Genomic DNA, 18980 nt, shown 5'->3' on the forward strand with positions numbered 1-18980 from the left:
AGAGCAAGGCAGGTTTTTCCACAATTAAATGTTGCCTCTCCGGCTTCTCTGCCGGCAGGAATCCGTGAGGTCAGGCTCTACCAGCCACATTATTTTTCTCCCTGACTGCCTGCTCTCGTCCGTCCCCCTCCTCATTCATGGGAACGAAGAAAAGGTGGCTTGGAAATAAAAAAGGCTGCTGCTAGCCTACTTTTTCCTTTTCCGAAAACTTGACAGAAACAAAAGCTGGCCTGAGAAGCCCAGGGCATCCCTTCTGGTATCTGGGTGCCTGCCAGCAGCACCAAGAATTTGGGGGTAGGGTGGGGGGAGGGGAGAGTTGGAGTGGGGCGGGGGGGGGAGGGGACGGCAGCATGTCTGCAATGCATCATCTTATGGTTATGCCAGAATTCTCCCGGACTGCCCTGCACCTCTGGATTTGCCGCTGATGAATTCTTCCTAGGGCAGGGCTGTGGGATGGTGGTTGAGGGTGGTGGTTAGATTTCTGCCTTTAAGCTAAAAGGATTTCAGTGGGCAGAGGATTAAAGGATTCTGTTTCAGTGTTGGAGGGGTGGAGGGGAGAGAGACAGACAGATACAGAAAGAGGGTGAGAGAACTCTCGCTCCAGTTGTTCAGATTCTCAGGGGTCTGTTTCTCCAGCACGAAATGGGCCCTCACTCCTAGCAGACCGGTTCTGCAGGGAAAGCAGACCATCCTGCCCTCACTGCCCCTGTTACCTGACCCTGGGCCTCAGTTTCCCGGTGGGGACTGGGAGACGAGTATTGCCTCTTAGGAGGGCATCTGACTCTGCGTGATACCCAGCCCTCCCAGGTGGGAGCCGTGCACAGGCCAGCCGACTGTATTCTTGGGGGTTGCTAAGTTTGGGGGTCAAACTCATCAGTGCCTGGGGTGGGCTCTTGGCTGTGCTCTGGACTCTGTACGGTGCCAGGGATTGACTAAGGTCCTCCCCATTGAGCTCTGTCCCTTTCTCCATCAGCCCAGCAAACTTCCCGTTCTACCAGACCGTGCACGCTTTGGTATTAGAGAATGTCTCAAGATGACTCTTGATGAGCACTCAAAAGGCAGAGCTGGCTTTTAGGTGGAACTAGAACGAACTAGAAATGGACATGGGTCCTGCCCACAGGTAGTGAGGTCACCGGGCTGACCCTTTACCTGGTCCTCTCTTATCTCAAGGTAAGAGAGAAGAACAGATGGATTCGTTCCGTGGTTGCTTGACTTGTTCAGTCATTGGTTGATTTGTTCACTGGTTAGTCAGGGACTGAGTAGCACTGTCTGTAGCACTGTGGACCCGTTTTCATCGATTTGCTTGAGCGGGCACCAGTAATGTCTCCATTGTGAGACTTGTTACTGTTTTTGGCATATCGAATACACCACGGGGAGCTTGCCAGGCTCTGCCGTGCGGGCGGGATACTCTCGGTAGCTTGCTGGGCTCTCTGTGAGGTTACGGAGGAATCGAACCCAGTAAACACCCTACCTGTTGTGCTATTATTGCTCCAGTCCGAGGGACTGAGTAAGGGACTAGAGATGTCAGCTCTGGGATGCAGGAATGAGAGGGTGACTTCACCCACTTCAAAGCAGTCTGAGCATAGGTGACCCTAAGTGATGGATGGGAGGATGGGGAGTGTGTGTGGGGGGGGGGGGCATTATTAGCTTCTGGGGCAACACCCTGAGGTGCTGCAGCTCAGAGGCGCTCCTGGAGAGAAAGAGGAGATTCCCAGGGAGAGACAGAGAAAGGGAAGGAACAGAGGTGGTGACTTTCACTGGAGGGCCAGGGAGCTGTGGCGGTCTCCGGGGCTCACTCTGTATTTTGTTTTTTGTTTGGGGGCCATACCCAGCCGTGCTCCTGGCTCTGCACTCAGGGGTCCAACCCGGACCAGCTCCCCCTGGAGCTGGAGTCCTCATTCTGCATCCTTCTCTCTCCCGACACCCCCGCTCACTTTTCTTGGGGCTGTTCAGACTCTTCATGCTGTCCCAGAAGCATGGGTGGTCGCCTATAATGGTCTGGGAGCTCACGTTCCGGGAACACCCTGGCTGGGGCATCAAGGAGAGGACCCCCCACTCCACCCCACCCCCTACCCCCGTCCCGAATGCGCTCACTCCCCACACACGAATCTTTGGGCTGAATAACCCTGGCGGGACTCCAGCTGTTGAAACAGCTCAGTCACCAGGGCGATGGAGGTGGCGTGCGTGGGAACGCTGCGGACGCGGGCAGCTGACATTCAGCGGGCTGGCAGCCTGGCAAGGGGCGACCCAGATCTGGGGGCGAGCAACGCACTCGGAGGGGAGCTGCTTCCCGGCAGCCCACAAGCAGGTCCTTGTCTCTGGGAAAGGGGCCCCACAAATCCCTCCCGGCCCAGGGCAGGCCCAGGAGGCCACCGGTTGGGGACCCAGGAAAAGACACACGGTTTGTTCCTCTTAGCTGCCTGGCAGTCCCCGCCTCCCCACCCAAGCCATCACTGTTTATTTCCTGGAAAACTTTCTTTCCTGCCCCAGGCGAGAGAGTGTAATTTAGGTCTGGGGAGGGGGAGGGAAAAATAATGCACATTTATCTTATCTAGAAAATGCAGTGACTTTCATTCGGAGCCTTCCGGAGTGAAGTTCAAAGGGCACATCCTGCCCCTGGAATGCTCTGACTTGGACCCCCTGGTGGGCAGCCGTGGTGGCCAGCACCCTTGTTGGCAAGAATCAGGCCAGATTGGGGGTCTCCCCAGGATTGGGGAGCACTAAACACACCGTGAACCAGGCCCTCGCCTCCTCCGGCTCTTTGTGACCTGTGTGTTCTCTCCAACCGGGGCTCTGCCTAGCTCCGGGTTGGGGAAGTTATTACGTGAAATTAGCCAGCCCGTTCCTTCCCTGGCTGCAGTGTGAGAATGCGGCTGTCAGTCTGAACCCTGCCATCATCTATTTTTAGATTCAGTGTGAATGGAGCTCTCTGCTCTAATTGCAGAGAGAGAGAGTGTGAGAGAGAGGGGGTGGGGGAGGGGAGGGGCTGGGACGGAGGGAGGGGGGCGGTCCTCACCATCAAATTGGTTTCTCCAAGTGCTCCCTGCACTGGGTTCCTAGGGAGAAGGCAGAGATGGAGACCAGGTCGTCTTCCTGCCCCTTGTCAAGTTTGTTTTCTCTCTGTCTGACTGGTGCAGCTGGAAAGTGCTTTTGCCACAATATCCCTCCAGTGCTTAAGGGCTCCTCTGAGTGCACTCTCTCTCTCTCTCTCTCTCTCTATATATATATATCTATCTATCTATCTATCTATCTATCTATCTCTCTGTGTGTGTGTGTCTCTCTCTCTCTGTTTCTCTCTCACTCACTAATTTTTTTTTTTTTTGGCTACACCCAGTAGTTCTCAGGGCTTACTCCAGGCTCTGCACTCAGGGTCCACTTCTGGTGGGCACGGACCACCATATGAGGTGCCAGCAGTCTAAACCTTGCACCTTATGCAAGGCAAGCTCCCTCCCCACCCACTGTGCTCTCGCTCCAGCCCTTTTCTGATGTCTCTGCCTCCGTCAGTAAAGATGGCATCATAGTTGAGCTCAGATTTCTTGGGTGAAGGGACTGATGCCCTCTGGTGCTGTTTGCTTGGACGGTGGCTAGTCATACGGTCACATGCCTCCTGAGAGGGCCGAGCCAGTGCCATGAGCCTGAGCCACCTGCAGGTCCCCTTGAACCCACGTCACACAGGGCCACATTGCCATCTCCCAATCTCCCTCCCCATAGGATGCCACGCTGTTGGCGGGCAGTGCTAGGTTACACCCCCAACCTCTATGATACATCTCCTTTGCTCTCCAGCCCAGCTGGTTCCCTCCCTGCTGCTCCTTCCCCTTCCCCCTCCCCCCCCATATTGGATAAGTTTGAGCTTCTTTGCATTTTCCATGAGGTAGGGTGGCTAGAAGGGCTCCCTCTGCCTGTCATTCCTTCTACTTGGGTTTACCTGGTGAGCACTTGCATCCTCAGCCTGCGGCTGGCCAGGAATTCCTTCTGATGGGTGGGACTACCTGAGGTTCTGCCTTGTCTATTCATCCTTGTGATACCCTCGCCTGAGCTTTGGGTGTGACATGTACTTATATGAACTTCCCATGTTGTACCATATGGGTTAATGTGCACCTCCATACCTGCCTTTTTCACTTCCTTGAGAACAATTGAGGATACGCAAGGACTGCCATGGATTGAGGTTTTGGCTTCATGCTGTTGTGTAAGAGCCTCCAATCGTTGGGAAAGACGAGTAAGGAGAGGCTGCTAAAATCTCAGGGCTGGGAGGAATGGAGATGTCACTGGTGCCACTCGAGTAAGTTGAGGAACAACAGGATAACGGTAACAGTGACAGTGACAGCTGTTGTGTATGAAAGCTAGCAGGTCCTTAAAATTATTTGCCCAAGGTTGCCGGGGAGATCATCCAACTCATGTAAAGCCATGAGTTCAGTCCCCAGCCCGGTGCAGCCCCACCTCCACCCCACCTCAGTCTTCAGAGGTCACTCTGGGCCCCCTCAATACAACAGGGGACGGACTCCTACAAAATGATATTTAGTATAAGGGGAAACAGAATGAGTGGGACTGAACGGGGTATGCAGCATTCTGGGAACTGGTGGCTCCACCTCAGCAGTAGCACTAGGTTCTCTGGGTTTTCAGCTCTTGGTAAAGTAGGTTCGAGTAGATGGGTAGACTCTTGACACAAGCCCCAGGACCTTTGCACCGTCTTTCATCTCTGCACATTCTTGTCTCTAGTTTCCTCTAGGCTCTCCCTATAGGCACGGGCCAACCTCATGCACACCTCAAAGGCCCTCCCTTTTATTGCTTTTCTTCATCCTGACCTTTCATTGCTTTTCTTCATCCTGAAAGACTAGACCTTGTCAGTACGCTGCCTTCTTGCTGCTGTGGTTTCACCCTGTCTCCCCAGCTGCCCCCAGCAGGCCTCATGAGCCGGGCACTAGGGCCACCCACCTTACGATTCAGACAGAATCGAGTGGGGACAACACTTCCCCTGGAGCAGCCCCTTCAAAACTCCCCTTTTCCCCTGTTCTGGAAATAGGCCCCCTGTATTGGAAGCAAGCAGGGATCAATGTGAAGGGGGCCCTTTTCCGGAGGTCTCTGAGGGTGAGGGCAGGGGAGTGGGCCAGAGTATCCATGCAAACTCAGAGAGATGTGGCAGGGAGTGACGGAGAATTTGGGGGTGGTGGGAGTCTATGGAGAAAGAAGGATGCTACCCAGGACTCTGGCACAGGTGACGAATAGCTGTTGTAGGAAGACAAGTCTAGGACTGGGGGCCAGACCGGTACATAGACCCAACGGTCTGAACAGGAAGTGGGGAGGAAGATCCAGGCCAGGATCTAGACATGCCAGAGACTGTGGGAATGGAGTGACATGGGGAGAACATCGTCCTGTTTTGTTTGTGTTTCATTTTTATGGAGGTCTTGTGGGTTAAAGAAGGCCAACCGGGGGCTGAGCACAGCGGGTAGGGCGTTTGCCTTGCACACGGTCGACCCGGGTTTGATTCCCGGCATCCCATATGGTCCCCTGAGCACTACCGGGAGTAATTCCTGAGTGCATGAGCCAGGAGTAACCCCTGAGTATTGCCAGGTGAGACCCAAAAAGAAAAGAAAAAAGAAAGAAGGCAGACCTCAGCCCAGAGAATTCTAGAAGATGAGAAGAGGTTAGTCCCAGGAACTATGTACAGCCCCAGAGCAAAAGGAAGCTTTACTGTCATTTAGAAGGGGGGACCCCTTTACAGATGGGGTGTGCCAGCCGAGATGAGTCCAGCAAGTCACCCCAAGTAGCAACTATGCAATGGCGTTCGGCATTGCTGGTTGGAGGCCTGAGGGGTTCCAGGCCCTGGCTGTCCCTAGTGTCCAGTGTTGAAGTTTGGCCTTGGGGACGGGTCTGCCGATGTCCTCAGCTTCTCCACAGTGCTCAGTTCACAGGCCAGCAGGCCACTGTCCCCGGCTGCCTGTCCCCTGAGCCCGAGCCCAGTGCTTCTCCCCCTGCAGAGCAGAAGTGGAGTGGAGACGGACCACCTTTGAGAGGACCAGCCTGGAAGGATGGGGAGGATAGAGGTTGGGAGGCTGAGGCTGGGAGGCTGAGGCTGGAGCCCGGGTGCAAACACAGCCCGGAGATTAGCTTTGGAAGGAAGGAGTTTCCGCGGCAGACGAATGCCGAGTAGCCTCTCTGGGTGCAGAATGGATGGGATGAGCCTGGATTCGCATCTTCCAGCCTCGGCTGCTGGGGGCCTCTGTCCCTGGCAGGGAGGCGGGCTGGGGTGGGCCGTGGGGGTAGGTGTGAAATCCACCAGCCTACTGAGCGGGGAGGACTCACGGGGTCATTGCGCTTTCCTTTTCTTCACTTCTCTGGGGGGGGAAGGACAGCATCCCTGGCAATGCCTGGGGGGCCTGGGGCTGTGCCCAGGGATATTCCCCCAGCAGTGGGGGCCCATTGAGGCTTGGGTCAGGCCACTTTTCTTCCTGAGCCCCTGGAGGAGAGATGAGCAGTAGGAGGTGAGTGACCAGATCAGGCAGGCAGGCAGGACAGAAATAGGGACTGACCAGTGATGGGCGTCCCAGAGGAAGCAGTTGAAACCCGTGGGGACAAGTATACCGGAAGGGAGGAAGGAGTCTGCGTGGTCCCCTGCTGAGCATCCAGTGGTAACCTTTTCAGAGTCCATGTGACTTCAGATTCATTTGCTTAGCAGAACAGTTAACACAGCTCACCTTGAAGAGATGAAGAGACGGGCGATAGAAGGCATAGGTAGGAGCCGATTTTTAACTAAAATTTTTTAATTAAAAATTAAAATTAAAATTAATTAATGGACTGGAGCAATAGCACAGCAGGTAGGGCATTTGCCTTGCACACGGCCGACCCGGGTTTGATTCCTCCGTCCCTCTCGCAGAGCCTGGCAAGCTACTGAGAGTATCCCGCCTGCACGGCAGAGCCTGGCAAGCTCCCCGTGGCATATTTGATATATCAAACACAGTAACAAGTCTCACAATGGAGACGTTACTGGTGCGTGCTCGAGCACATCAATGAGCAACAGGATGACAGTGATGCAGTGAATTTGCAAAGGGCCTGATCTGAGGCATTGTCTCTCTCGCCCTCTTCATGTTTCCTTGTCAGTTACCTCAACCAGGAGGCATTGCTTCCCTGGATAGCTCTGGACCATTTTTTATGTTGCCAAGAAAAATGCCTTCTTATCCAGGGAAACTTTGGGAAACTATTTCTCCACAAAGCACAGGCTTCACATGAGAGGGGAGACTGGAGAGAGGGAAGAGGAATTAAACTGTTAGGCTGGTTTGCAAAATCATTTGACTCCTTCATTTATGTAACTGCTCACTCCCAGCCCTGCAAGGCATCGTAAGAAAACAGCCGAGGCCACATTTATAATTAGCTCGTTTTCTTTCATTCTTTCTTTTTTTTCCTTTTTTGCCAGACCTAACCAAGGACAGGGTTGGTTTTGTTATTTCCTTAATTGAAAGCATCAAGAAAATACAAACCAGGTCACAGAGGTTTTGATGGGGAAGGAACGCGGGCATAAATAACCTCCCATTATCCGTCTGCCAGCGGCGGGCTGGAGGTTGGCTGTAAGGCCTCCTTCTGAGGTTACCCAAACAAACCCTGGGCACTGGCAGCCCCCCCACGGAATGTGGGAACACAGAGAAACATTTGGAAATCTTTCATTTTTCTGTTTCCCCTCCTGGGGGCCAGGGCCCAGGAAAATCCAGGTTTCTCGGGGAACCTCAGAGCTTTTGACAACCATAAAATAATTCTTTCTTTTCTCCAAAGCAGCTTGCCTTCTGCTTTCCCCGCTTTATTTCTACTTAATTGGTCAAAAATCTCATCCAAGGGGCTGGAGCAATAGCACAGCAGGTAGGGCGTTTGCCTTGCACGTGGCCAACCCGGGTTCGATTCCCAGCATCCCATAGGGTCCCCCGAACACTGCCAGGAGTAATTCCTGAGTGCATGAGCCAGGAGTAACCTCTGCATTGCTGTGTGTGACCCAAAGAGTAAATATATCATCCGAAGATGGAGGACTGACTGGAAAAAGGGAATCGATGCTTTTGGAGGTGCCTCTGTTCCCAGTGCTCCTGTCAGCAGTCTTGGAAAAGGACCTCACTGAGACTTGTTTCAGGTTCTGTAGCCAGAATGGAATCAAGAAAGAATTTGAACTCCGGTCTGTTTGGCCCCAGACTCTTGGCACTGTTGTGGCTGGCACTTACCCATCTAAGAAAGTATTAGGTGGAAAATGTTTAGATATCTCATGGGTTCACCATTTCACCACCAGCATCCCTGCCCCAAGACCATTTTATTTTTTACATTTTTTTAAATTGAAGTACTGTGTCACTGTGAGATACAATTACAATGTTTTCATGATTGAGTTTCAGTCATATAATGGTCCAACACCCATCCCTCCACCAATGTATATTTCCCACTACCAATATCCCTTGTATCATCCCCCAAACCCCTCCTGCCTCCTGCTACCTGCCCCACAGCCTGCTCTAGCTTCTATGGCAGGCATTTCTCTCTCTCTCTCTCTCTCTCTCTCTCTCTCTCTCTCTCTCTCTCTCTCTCTCTCTCTCTCTCTCTCTCTCTCTCTCTCTTTTGCTTTTTGGGTCACACCTGGAAGTGCTCAGGGGTTACTCCTGACTCTGCACTCAGGAATTACTCGTGGTGAAACTCAGGGAATCATGGATGCTGGGAATCAAACCCAGGTCGGCCACATGCAAGGCAAATGCCCTACCCGCTCTGATATTGCTCTAGCCCCTCTCTCTCCTTTTGGGCATTCTCATTTGCAATGTAGATACTGAAAGGCTGTCCTGTTCAGTTGTTTTCTCACTTTCAGCACACATCTCACAACATCCAGAGTGATCCCTTTCAACGTTTACTGTCCTAATGTTCCCTTTTCTGCCAAGGCCGTTCTTTTTTTTTTTTTTTTTTTTTTTTTTTGCTTTTTGGGTCACACCGGTGATGCACAGGGGTTACTCCTAGCTGTACACTCAGGAATTACTCCTGGAAGTGCTCAGGGTTCCATATGGGATGCTGGGAATCATCCCACTTGGCCGAGTGCAAGGCAAACGCCCTACCCGCTGTGCTATTGCTCCAGCCCCGCCAAGGCCATTATTATATCAAAGAGCTTCCCTGGGCTTCTTAAGGAGGACTTAGTCGTTTCTAGCTCTTTGTCCCTCTCCCCTTTTGGGGTTTCTGTGAAATGCTTGTTCTTTCTGATTTCCCCTGGATCTTTGGGAAAGTGAGGGGTCAAAGCCTTTCTCCAGATAGGATTGGTCCGAGCGTCCCAATGTGGACAGACGCTGCTCTTTCTACCACTCTCCTGTCTGGGATTTCTCCAGCAGAATCCTGGCATGTGGGTTGCCTCACATCCAGGCACTGCCCTGTAACAAGATGGCAAGAGTAAGGGTAAGGAACCTTCCACACCGCCTCCCCCTTCCTGGTCCTCTTAGGGAATTTTCCATCCAATTCAGGGTGTGTTTTTAAAGCCAGAGCAGCTAGGATGGCAAAATGGCTGGGCTAATGTAGATGCGGAAAACCATTTTAAATGCATTAGAGCCCTGAGCCCATACCCGACAACTTTCCTCCACGGAACTGGTAGAACCAGTGTCTTGGTTTTTTATAGGGAAAGTTCTCCAGGAGCCAGAGGTAACGTTGGTCTTCCTGCTATTCTCCCATGGGGTTCAAATTGGATTCTTCCCCTTCATTATCTCCAGGAAGCGGGGGTAGGAGGTTGGGGGCTATTGCCCACGCAGGAGTCACGAAACCAGCGTTTTATTACATGCAACACAGTCATCAAAGCTGAACTTTATTTCCGAGTCCATTGGAGTCAGAAGAGAGCATGATTCAGACAGCTGACCTCCGCGCCCGGCGGCTTCTTGGGCCCGTGCGCTGCAGTTAGCATGGGGGTTCACAGAGGGAAGTGCCCGCTCTTGAAACCTGGTCATTATTTTCAGTAGAAGAGAGGTAGAAGAGTCTCACGCCCCTGACCCAATCACAAGAGGCAGCCCTCCATGTTTTCTGTGCTATTCTGATCAACTCTTTTGTCGATTCATTGACACTTTAGTCTCACAATCCTAGAAGTAAATTCTACCCCAAGAAGTAAGAAATCAGAGAGTCTCCGGGTAGGAGGTCACCATGACATCTGGTGAAGAGGCCTTGGAGAAGTCAGGTTTCCAGGGGAGTTTGGGGTGGTTTTCCTGTTTGTTTTGGATTTTGTATGTTTGTTTGATTTTGTCTTGGAGCTACACCCAGCGACGCTCAGGGAGCACTCCTGATGGGCCTCGGGGGTCCTATTATGTGGTGGTGGGATCAAACCCCAGCACTGTGCATGACCAGCTCCTTACCTGCTGTGCTATCTCTCTTGACCAAGGTCTTGGGATGGGCTTTATTGTTTGATTTTGTTTGGGGACTACATCTGGAGGTACTCAGGGCTTATTCCTAGCTCTGGGATTGCTCCTTAATGGGGCTCATGGGATCATAATGGGATGTCAGGTATCAAACCTGACAGTTTGTAAGCTTGACAGTCTCATCACCTCATGTAAGGTAAATACTTTGCCTGCTGTACTCAATTTGGTTGGTTGGTTGGTTGGTTGGTTAGTTTTTTAAGATGCACGTTGAATAACAGCAAGAATCCATGTTGCACTCAATGTTTAAATCTGCTATTTTGAGTTGTAGAGGTGCTTTCTGACTGCAGAAGTAATTTCTGGACTGGAGCGATAGCACAGCGGGTAGGGCGTTTGCTTTGCACATGGCCGACCCGGCTTCGATTCCTCCATCCCTCTCAGAGAGCCCAGCAAGCTACCGAGAGTATCCCACCCACACGGCAGAGCCTGGCAAGCTCCCCGTACATATTCAATATGCCAAAAACAATAACATCAAGTTTCACAATGGAGACATTACTAGTACCCGTTCAAGAAAATCGATGAACAACAGTATGACAGAGGTGCTTTCTGAAGTCAGACTTAGCTCATAAATAGAAAGCATGAAACCCAGCCCCAGCCCATATGGGAAGTAAGTAGGTGATGCGTGAGACCAGGCAGAACAGGTGTTAAAATTCATGAACAGTAACAGAAGCCTTAGAAATAACTCCACTGGATAGTTAAATGGGGAAAGGGAACGGTGATGTGGGGACCGTTTTGAAACACAGTTCCCTCCAGGGCGACTCAGGGAGATGAATCCTCTGACCTGAGCAGATTTTCTGCCATTTTGAATGGATTTGAATTGCTCTTACTCATAAGGGGATTTCATCACTGAAATTTAAAAATCGAGAAATGAATGCTTCAGAGCAACCAAAATTTTGTCTTCTCTTGCGGAAGGGAGAAGATTAGGTAATATAGACACCCCAGCTTCACCCCCCAGCCAAACCCACATGTCTGCAACAGGACCCGTGGTCGGAACAGAACCGCAGCATGGACCCTGGTGCCTTCCAGCTCCTCGTTGTTTGGGTCATGTCTCGTGTCTGCAGTCAGTTTTGGAAATGTGGTTGTGCAGGTTCCAGCCGTTCTTCCCACAAGGCTCAGATTGGAGAATTCCAGACATATTTCTCCCTGCCTATTTCAAGCCTGCCCTGTCCTCTCCCGCTGCGGAGTCAGGGGTGACTGGCCTGCCACACGGCTTCAGGGTCTTTGGAATTCTGGTGGTTTCCAAAGCCGGGGCTCAGGGGAGGGGCACCCCCGTTCTTCCTTTTCCTAGTCTCATGTTTTGGGGCTAGGACACCTCTACTCCGTCTTTCTCAAAGTATACGTGTGGGGACCAAGGAGAGAGGTTTGCATGCAGCATTTTGGGGGGACAGGGGGCCTCCCAAGCAAGCTGGGGCTTCGGGACCACACCTGGTGATACTCCGCCATCCAATCTCAGGTCCGAGGCTCTGGGGCTGCAGACTTAGTGGTTCCAGGATCCCCCGGGCTCCTCTCGCTTACTGGCAGAGTGCAGAACCTGCGGGGACAGATCTGGAGCCAAGGCAGGAGTTAATCTGCTCCCCAACCCCCGTGCACTGTGCTCTCCGCCCCCGCCCGCCTCCCCCAGTCCTTTTATAAAGACTCACATCTTCATGCTTTGTCACTGATAGAGACTGTGGCAGATGTAGCTTTAATCGGAAGAGGTAGAAAGGTATTTTTAAAATTTTGTTTTTGGAACACACCTGGCAGTGTTTGGGGAGCTACTGTGCCCCCAGCCACCCCCACCTCTGCCCCAGTGCTCGGGGAATCACTCTTGGTCTCGTAGGACCCTATGATGTCAAGGATAGAATCCAGACTTCATGCAAAGTGTGTGCGCTCGTCCTTGGAGCTGTCTTCCCAGTTCTATTTATTGGGGGGAAGGTAGGAATGCTGAGCAGTACTCACCGAGCACGGATCACTCCTGGATTAGGGGGTCACTAGCAGGTATGCCTGGGGAACCACACACAGCACCAGGTATCAAACCAGAGTCAGTGCATGCAAAACACGTACCTATAACCCCCTGTACCATCTCACTGACTCTCCCTTAAAAAAATTCTTTTTAAGGGGCTGGAGCGATAGCACAGTGGGTAGGGCATTTGCCTTGCACGCGGCTGTCCCGGGTTCAATTCCCAACATCCTATATGGTCCTCTGAGCACCGCCAGGAGTTAATTCCTAAGTGCATGAGCCAGAAATAACCCCTGCGCATCGCTGGGTGTGACCCCAAAAGCCAAATAAAAATTTCTTTTTAAGTGTATAAAAATAAATAGATGGTCTTAAGACACTTCGAAATACTTGCTTCTACTACCGTAACCAATGACATGGCTTCAGGCAATGTGAGGACCTACTATGTGAGGACCTCAGTTTATCAATTGACTGACAGGAAAGATCCAGGCCCTCTTCAGAGGGGTGTCAGGACACCAACTCAAAGACAAAGGCATGGAAGCCACAGGGGGTTACAGAGTATTTGTACCTAAAACAAACAAACAAAACTTGTTTGAAGAGTTTGTTTGCTTTGAATAACGATCTCAAAAATTCTTTGATTCTGGGGACTCCCAGAAGACAGGGAGGGATCCCGAGTAGAGCTGCAGCTGGTGTCTTGAGGTACCTGCCCTGACCCAGGCTCACTCCAGTGTTTGCAGAGCCCAGAGGAGGGAACCAGGAAAGGCGCCGTGCCCAGGGCTGCCTAGGAGACAAACTAGCACCCAGGCCAATAGGCCGTGAAGCCAGCTAAGTTCTCGCTGCTGCTTGTACTGCATCTACCTGAAGGATGAGTTGGAGTTGGAATTTAGAATTCTCGGGATCCTTGGAATTCTGTGTCCAAATGTGGCTGAAAAGGGAAGGGGGGCTCCCAGAGGACCCATTGCCCTACCTAGAGCAGCTTTTGAAACCCCCAACACCAAGGGTGCAAGTGTACTTGTGTGGTTCCCCAGAGGCCAGGTCCCAGAGAGGGGAAGGAAACACAGAGCTGAGTAGGGTAGAGTTGTAAGAGGCCCCGGGCTTCTGGAGCAGGTTTCAGAAGTTGGTAGAGAAGGGGTTAAACTCTGGGTGGGCGACTTATCCTGTGGTGGGCCCGACTGAAAGAGACCAAACTCTTTAAAAGTGTGGGGTTCAACCACTGACATCCTTTAAAACATTGAATCTTTCCCCCTTTTTATTTAAAAACATAACACATCTCCCCACTTTTTTCGTACGTTTTGTTTTTTCGGGGGGCACACCTGACAGTATGCAGGGCTTCCTCCTGGCTCGGTGCTCAGGGATCACTCCTGGTGGGGCTCAGAGAATCATACTGGGGCCAGGGATCGAACCCATGTCTGTCTGCAAGTCAATCACCCGGCCTGCTGTCTTATTTCTCAGGTCTGATTTTTTTTTGTTTTAATTTTACCTTTTTACCCTTCCCTTTCCTTCACATTGTTGATGTCGTTGTGATGACGGGTCCCACATATGCCTGGCTGTGGTGCCTGCGCACTGGGCTGTGCTTGCCTGGTGTGTTGTTGGGTTGTGATACTTGCACACGCACTAACCTCAGCTCTCTTGCTCTTTAGCTGTTGTGCTTGCATGCATTCTCTCACTTCCAAGTTGTGTTATTGTTTAGGTGCTTCCTGGGAATTCCTACCCCTTTGTGGTGGTGCTTATGTGTATCAGGTTGCAGTGTGACTGGAAATTGTGCAGAGCGCAGAGCTGGACTAGGTATTGGCACTGGAGACTGAACTTGAGAATTAATGATTGCAGGGCAGGTGTTCTAAGCCACTGGCCCATTCCTTTGGGCCTCAGATGTCCCATCCACTAACATTTTTCTTTAATGTCCTTAAGAGAAATAAAAGAACATTTTTTCTGTTTTTTTTGGGGGGATGGTTGGGGGGACACTAGTGCTAAGTCATGACGGTATTCAAAGACCACTGACCTTGCTCTTACCTTTTTTTGATAATGTCTTGCAGACAATAGTTCTCAAAATACAGCTGTAAGTCTGAATAGAAATCCTAGAGTTTATGCAGCCTCATAATCAATATTTTATCAGGTGCTGGTGTAATTCCCACTCCACTGGAAGCAGCCGTGGGTGGGGATCAGAGAGCATTTGCTCTGCATAGGGGAACCCTGGGTGCAATATTTGGCACTGTGCTCCATCGAGCGCTGTTGGAAATGACCCCAGAACACTGCACTGGAGGTAGCTTCTAGCACTGCTAGGTGTGGCCCCAAGACAAATAACACACGCACACAAACACAAACACACACACACTAAGCCACAGACACTCCAGGTTGCCACCAAGAAGCATGGCTTTTTTTGCAACTGGCTTAGAAAGATTTTCCTACATCTTACTAAGAAGATTCCTATTAATATCAAGCTAAGAATTTTGATCAGCTCAGAGGTTATCGTGTTTGGGCATCTGTGGAGATGGCAAACTTTTTCTCCTTTGTCTTATTAATCAGATCAGTTGTTTTCATGCCCTTTTTAAAATTATCAATCTATCTCCTGTTCTTGTCATAAATCCTTGGAGGCGTATTTTCTTTTCATTGATATCATGCTGAAATAGATTTGCTCATGCATAATTAAGGAGAATTCTCTACATTTTAAAATAAGATTTATCTCTGGTCATAAATAAACATGCAGCAGACAGATTAAGTGCCCACTCCCACCTGTGTTCTTTTTCTTCTTTTTATTTATTATTTAATTTATTTTTATTTATTTTGGGGCCACACCCAGTGATGCTCAGGGGTTACTCCTGGTTCTACACTCAGGAATCACCCTGATAGGCTCAGAAGACCATATGGAATGCCGGCGATCAAACCTGGGTCGGCTGCATGCAAGGCAAGCGCCCTCCCCACTGTGCTAGCTCTCCACCCCCAACCCGTGTTCTAAGACCAGCCCAGCTCTGAACAGTAGAAGCATAACCTGTAAATGGAGACCTTAGACCCATTAGAACTTCCAGAATTTGTATTTCTGCTTCTTAGAATTTGACAAGTGCCCTTCAAGGGAGTTCCAAGTTCTCATTCTAGTGCCTATATGAGAAATGAAGAACTGACTTTCAAAATTTTTATTTATTTATTATTGAATCACTGTGAGATACAGTTACAAAGCTTTCGTGTTTGTGTTTCACTCATACAATGACCGAACACCCACCCCTCCACCAGTGCACATTTTCCACCACAAATATCCCCAGTATTCATTTTCCCTACCCCACTCCTCCCCCTGCCTGCCTCTGTGACAGACAATTTCCCCCATACTCTCTCTCTACTTTTGGGCATTATGGTTTGCAATATAGATACTGTTTGTTCATATTAGAGGGGCTTTGGGGTTTTAGAGAAATAAAGATCATGTACTGGAAAAGCTTAGAGAGCAGAGGTACTCAAACTTACTTGGTCTCATCATCATCATCATCATCATCATCATCATCATCATCATCATCCCATTGATTGTCTAATTTCTCAAGTGGTCTCAGTAACGTCTCCATTCCTCCTAGCCCTGAGATTTTAGAAGCCTCTCTCTACTCATCCTTCTCAACGATGCTGCATTGGAGGCTCTTTCAGGGTCAGGGGAATGAGACCCAGCTTGTTACTGGTTTTGGCATATTAATACACCATGGGGACTTTGCGAGGCTCTCCCAGTACTTGGTCTACTGCTCCTTTTTCAGAAATAAAATCACTCAGTACGCCTCTGAAAACCTACCTTCCTTCAGCAAACAAATAGAGCCCTGTTGACACCCTGACTCAATTGCACCCAAAGCTCTTCTGCCCCCACTGGGTTTTTCCTACAACCTCTACCCCTCCAGGGCATTGGTATTGCCTATTTGGGAAATTATTCTAGATGATCATTTAACAGATGCTACTTACAGACTTACACCTGTAGTTAAAAGACGCAAGAAGGTGTGGAATGATGAGGGATGGAGTTCAAGGCCCTATGGTGCTTTCTGGGGAAAATGCTTTCAGCTTGGGGGTAACTCATATGGGCCAGAGGTAGGACTGAAGGTGCCAAGCAGCATGCAAAGTGCTGATCATGGAGGGAAACTGAGTCCTGGAGGGTGACAGACAGAGACCCAGCAAGCAGCATAGACTGTTCATCCTCTGAGTTTTCAGTGCTTAGGTTTAGAACTTCAGGTTGGAGAGAGACAAAAGTTAGACTGGGCTGTCAGTATCCATAATCGTTAAAACCTGACTCCCAAACATCTTCCTAGAAGCCATTGCCTAACTGTGCATCCCTCTCTTCCAGGAGAAAATGCGGAAGTGTCCATGGATGTATCTCTGGCTTACCGTGATGACTCATTGGCTGAGTGGACGGAAATGGCCCACGAGAGAGTACCCCGAAAGCTCAAATGTACCTTCACATCCCCCAAGGTACGAGAGCTGCTTGTCTACGTGAGAGGTTAATGGGTTTCCAGGTGGGAGAAGGGGGGCAGGGAGAGATTTGCCTCATAGTTTAGAGAATATGTTCCTCAGCGTGTGTGATCCGAAGACATTGGCCAGAATTCTCAGCCGAGAACAGGGCAATGAAGCTGTAGGTCATATTCTTGCCAAGGGCATAAGAGCAGAAGAAAGAATGTTTGAAATGACTGAATTGTTTTTCTGGAAAAGTTCCATCAAACAGCTCTTGGTTTTTTTTTTTGGTTTTGGTTAATGATTGAAAGTGTGTGGACAGTGTGGCTAAGGTATTCACATGAAGAGTCTTGAGACTCTCTTCATCCTGTTAATTAATTAATTAATTAACTAATTAATTAATTTAGAGGGTGTTTTTTTTTTGGATCACGCCCACCAATGCACAGGGGTTACTCCTGACTCTGCGCTCAAGAATTATTCTTAGAGGTAGGTGCTCTGAGGACTTATGAGATGTGGAGGATCAAGTCTGGGTCACCCGTGTGCAAGGCAGACACCCTACCCGCTGTACTATCGCTCCGGCCCTCAAACTCAGTTTATCTTAGGTCAGTGCTTTTGTCTGTGTCTTGGGTCAATTCTGTGCCCAAGTTCCTGTGGACAGACAGTCCCAGTGAATGCCTGTACAACCTAGTGGAAGAACCCCCGGGAGGAAATCTTAATTCATTTGTGACTTCTCACACCTTAAGGTCTTTTCAGTTGTAGAGGGCTTTTGCTTCTCTGATTCTTCCAGGAAAACACTTATAATTCACTAACGCCTACCTTCCTAAGAAGGTTATTGGCGAGCATGAAGAGTAAGAAGATGTTTCCTTTGGGACAAAGGTCTGAGAGTCGTCATAAAACCAAAAGCAGAGGGGCTGGAGTGATAGCACAGCGGGTAGGGCGTTTGCCTTGCACGTGGTCAACCCGGATTCGATTCCTGGTATCCCATATGGTCTCCTGAGCACCGCCAGAATGATTCCTGAGTCAAAGCCAGGAGTAACCCTGAGCTTCGCTCGGTGTGACCCAAAAAGAAAAAACAAAAAACAAAAACAAAAGCAGAGATGACATCCCCCACCCTAGAAGAATCATGGAACTTGATGGGATCAGGACCAGCTGGGGGCCCTTTTCAAATGCAGGGTACCCTTCATGCACACGTACATTTCCCGAAGGTTCAGGTCCCCCAGACTTTCTTGAAAGTCTCTGTGAAGATGAAAACTAGAACCAGGGGCTGGAGTGATAGCATAGCGGGTAGGGCGTTTGCCTTGCACGCGGCCAACCCGGGTTCAAATCCCAGCATCCCATATGGTCCCCTGAGCACCGCCGGGGGTGATTCCTGAGTGCAGAGCCAGGAGTAACCCCTGTGCATCGCCAGGTGTGACCCAAAAACCAAAAAAAAAAAAAAAAAAAAAAGAAAACTAGAACCAAACTGACTGTTGCTATTGGTCACTCATGTTCCTTCAGGGAGCTGGCCTGGATCTTTACAAGGCGGGTGGTCTTTGATGTCCTGCTGGATACAGAAATGTTCCTATTTTCTTGCTGTGAAGAATGTGAGGGACCCAAACACATGTTTGATGTCTCATTCTGTCACGGGACACCTTCATCTGAGTCTCTCCACAAGGACTTGGATAACTCTGTAGTGCCCACTCCACAGATTGGACCCTCTCCTCTGCACCCCTGCCTAGGGCTGGTCTTGCCCAGCTTGGTTTTTGCCCATAACCTCAGGGTTAGGACTCTCCATCAAACGGCAAGGCAGGCTGGAGCCCCGGAGGGCCAGACCCAGCACGGTCTGTCCTCTCTGCCAAGCGCGACAGAGGGAGGGCAGGGTGCACAGTGCCAGCATTGTTCAGAGCATGAAGTTGGAGCCAAACAGACTGTGGCCTCTGCCCTCGGCCTCTCACTGTGCAGCAAGCTTACCTCATCTGCAGGATGGGAACGTGCCTTGGGGGGTCTCTCTGAGGACCGAGGAGGTGGTAGAGGACACACATGCAGTGACTATGCATGGCACATCTAGTCTGAGATACGTTTGAAAATGGAAGAGGAAGTGAGCTAGCTGGATGTCCACCTGGGCTGTGTAGGGGGAACCAACCCGTCCACACCAGCGCCCTTCGTGGCACGGAGGAAGTCTCCTTCCTCCCTCCTTCCCAACACCAGAATCACAGCAAGTGTAGCCCGAGGAGGAACAGCAGCATCAGCCTCACCTGGGGGCTCATGGAGAC

The 18980-nt window shown here is 50.4% G+C and overlaps 1 protein-coding gene across 1 annotated transcript in view; it reads left to right on the forward strand.

Moving 5' to 3' along the window:
- Positions 1-18980, forward strand: part of WLS (Wnt ligand secretion mediator) — a 126009-nt gene that overhangs the window by 61238 nt on the left and 45791 nt on the right. The window contains exon 3 of the mRNA XM_055140493.1: positions 16625-16749. Coding sequence (XP_054996468.1) covers positions 16625-16749 — 125 coding nt within the window. The remainder of the gene's footprint in view (positions 1-16624; positions 16750-18980) is intronic.

The sequence above is a fragment of the Sorex araneus genome, chromosome 5 (assembly GCF_027595985.1).
Source record: "Sorex araneus isolate mSorAra2 chromosome 5, mSorAra2.pri, whole genome shotgun sequence".
NCBI lineage: Eukaryota > Metazoa > Chordata > Mammalia > Eulipotyphla > Soricidae > Sorex > Sorex araneus.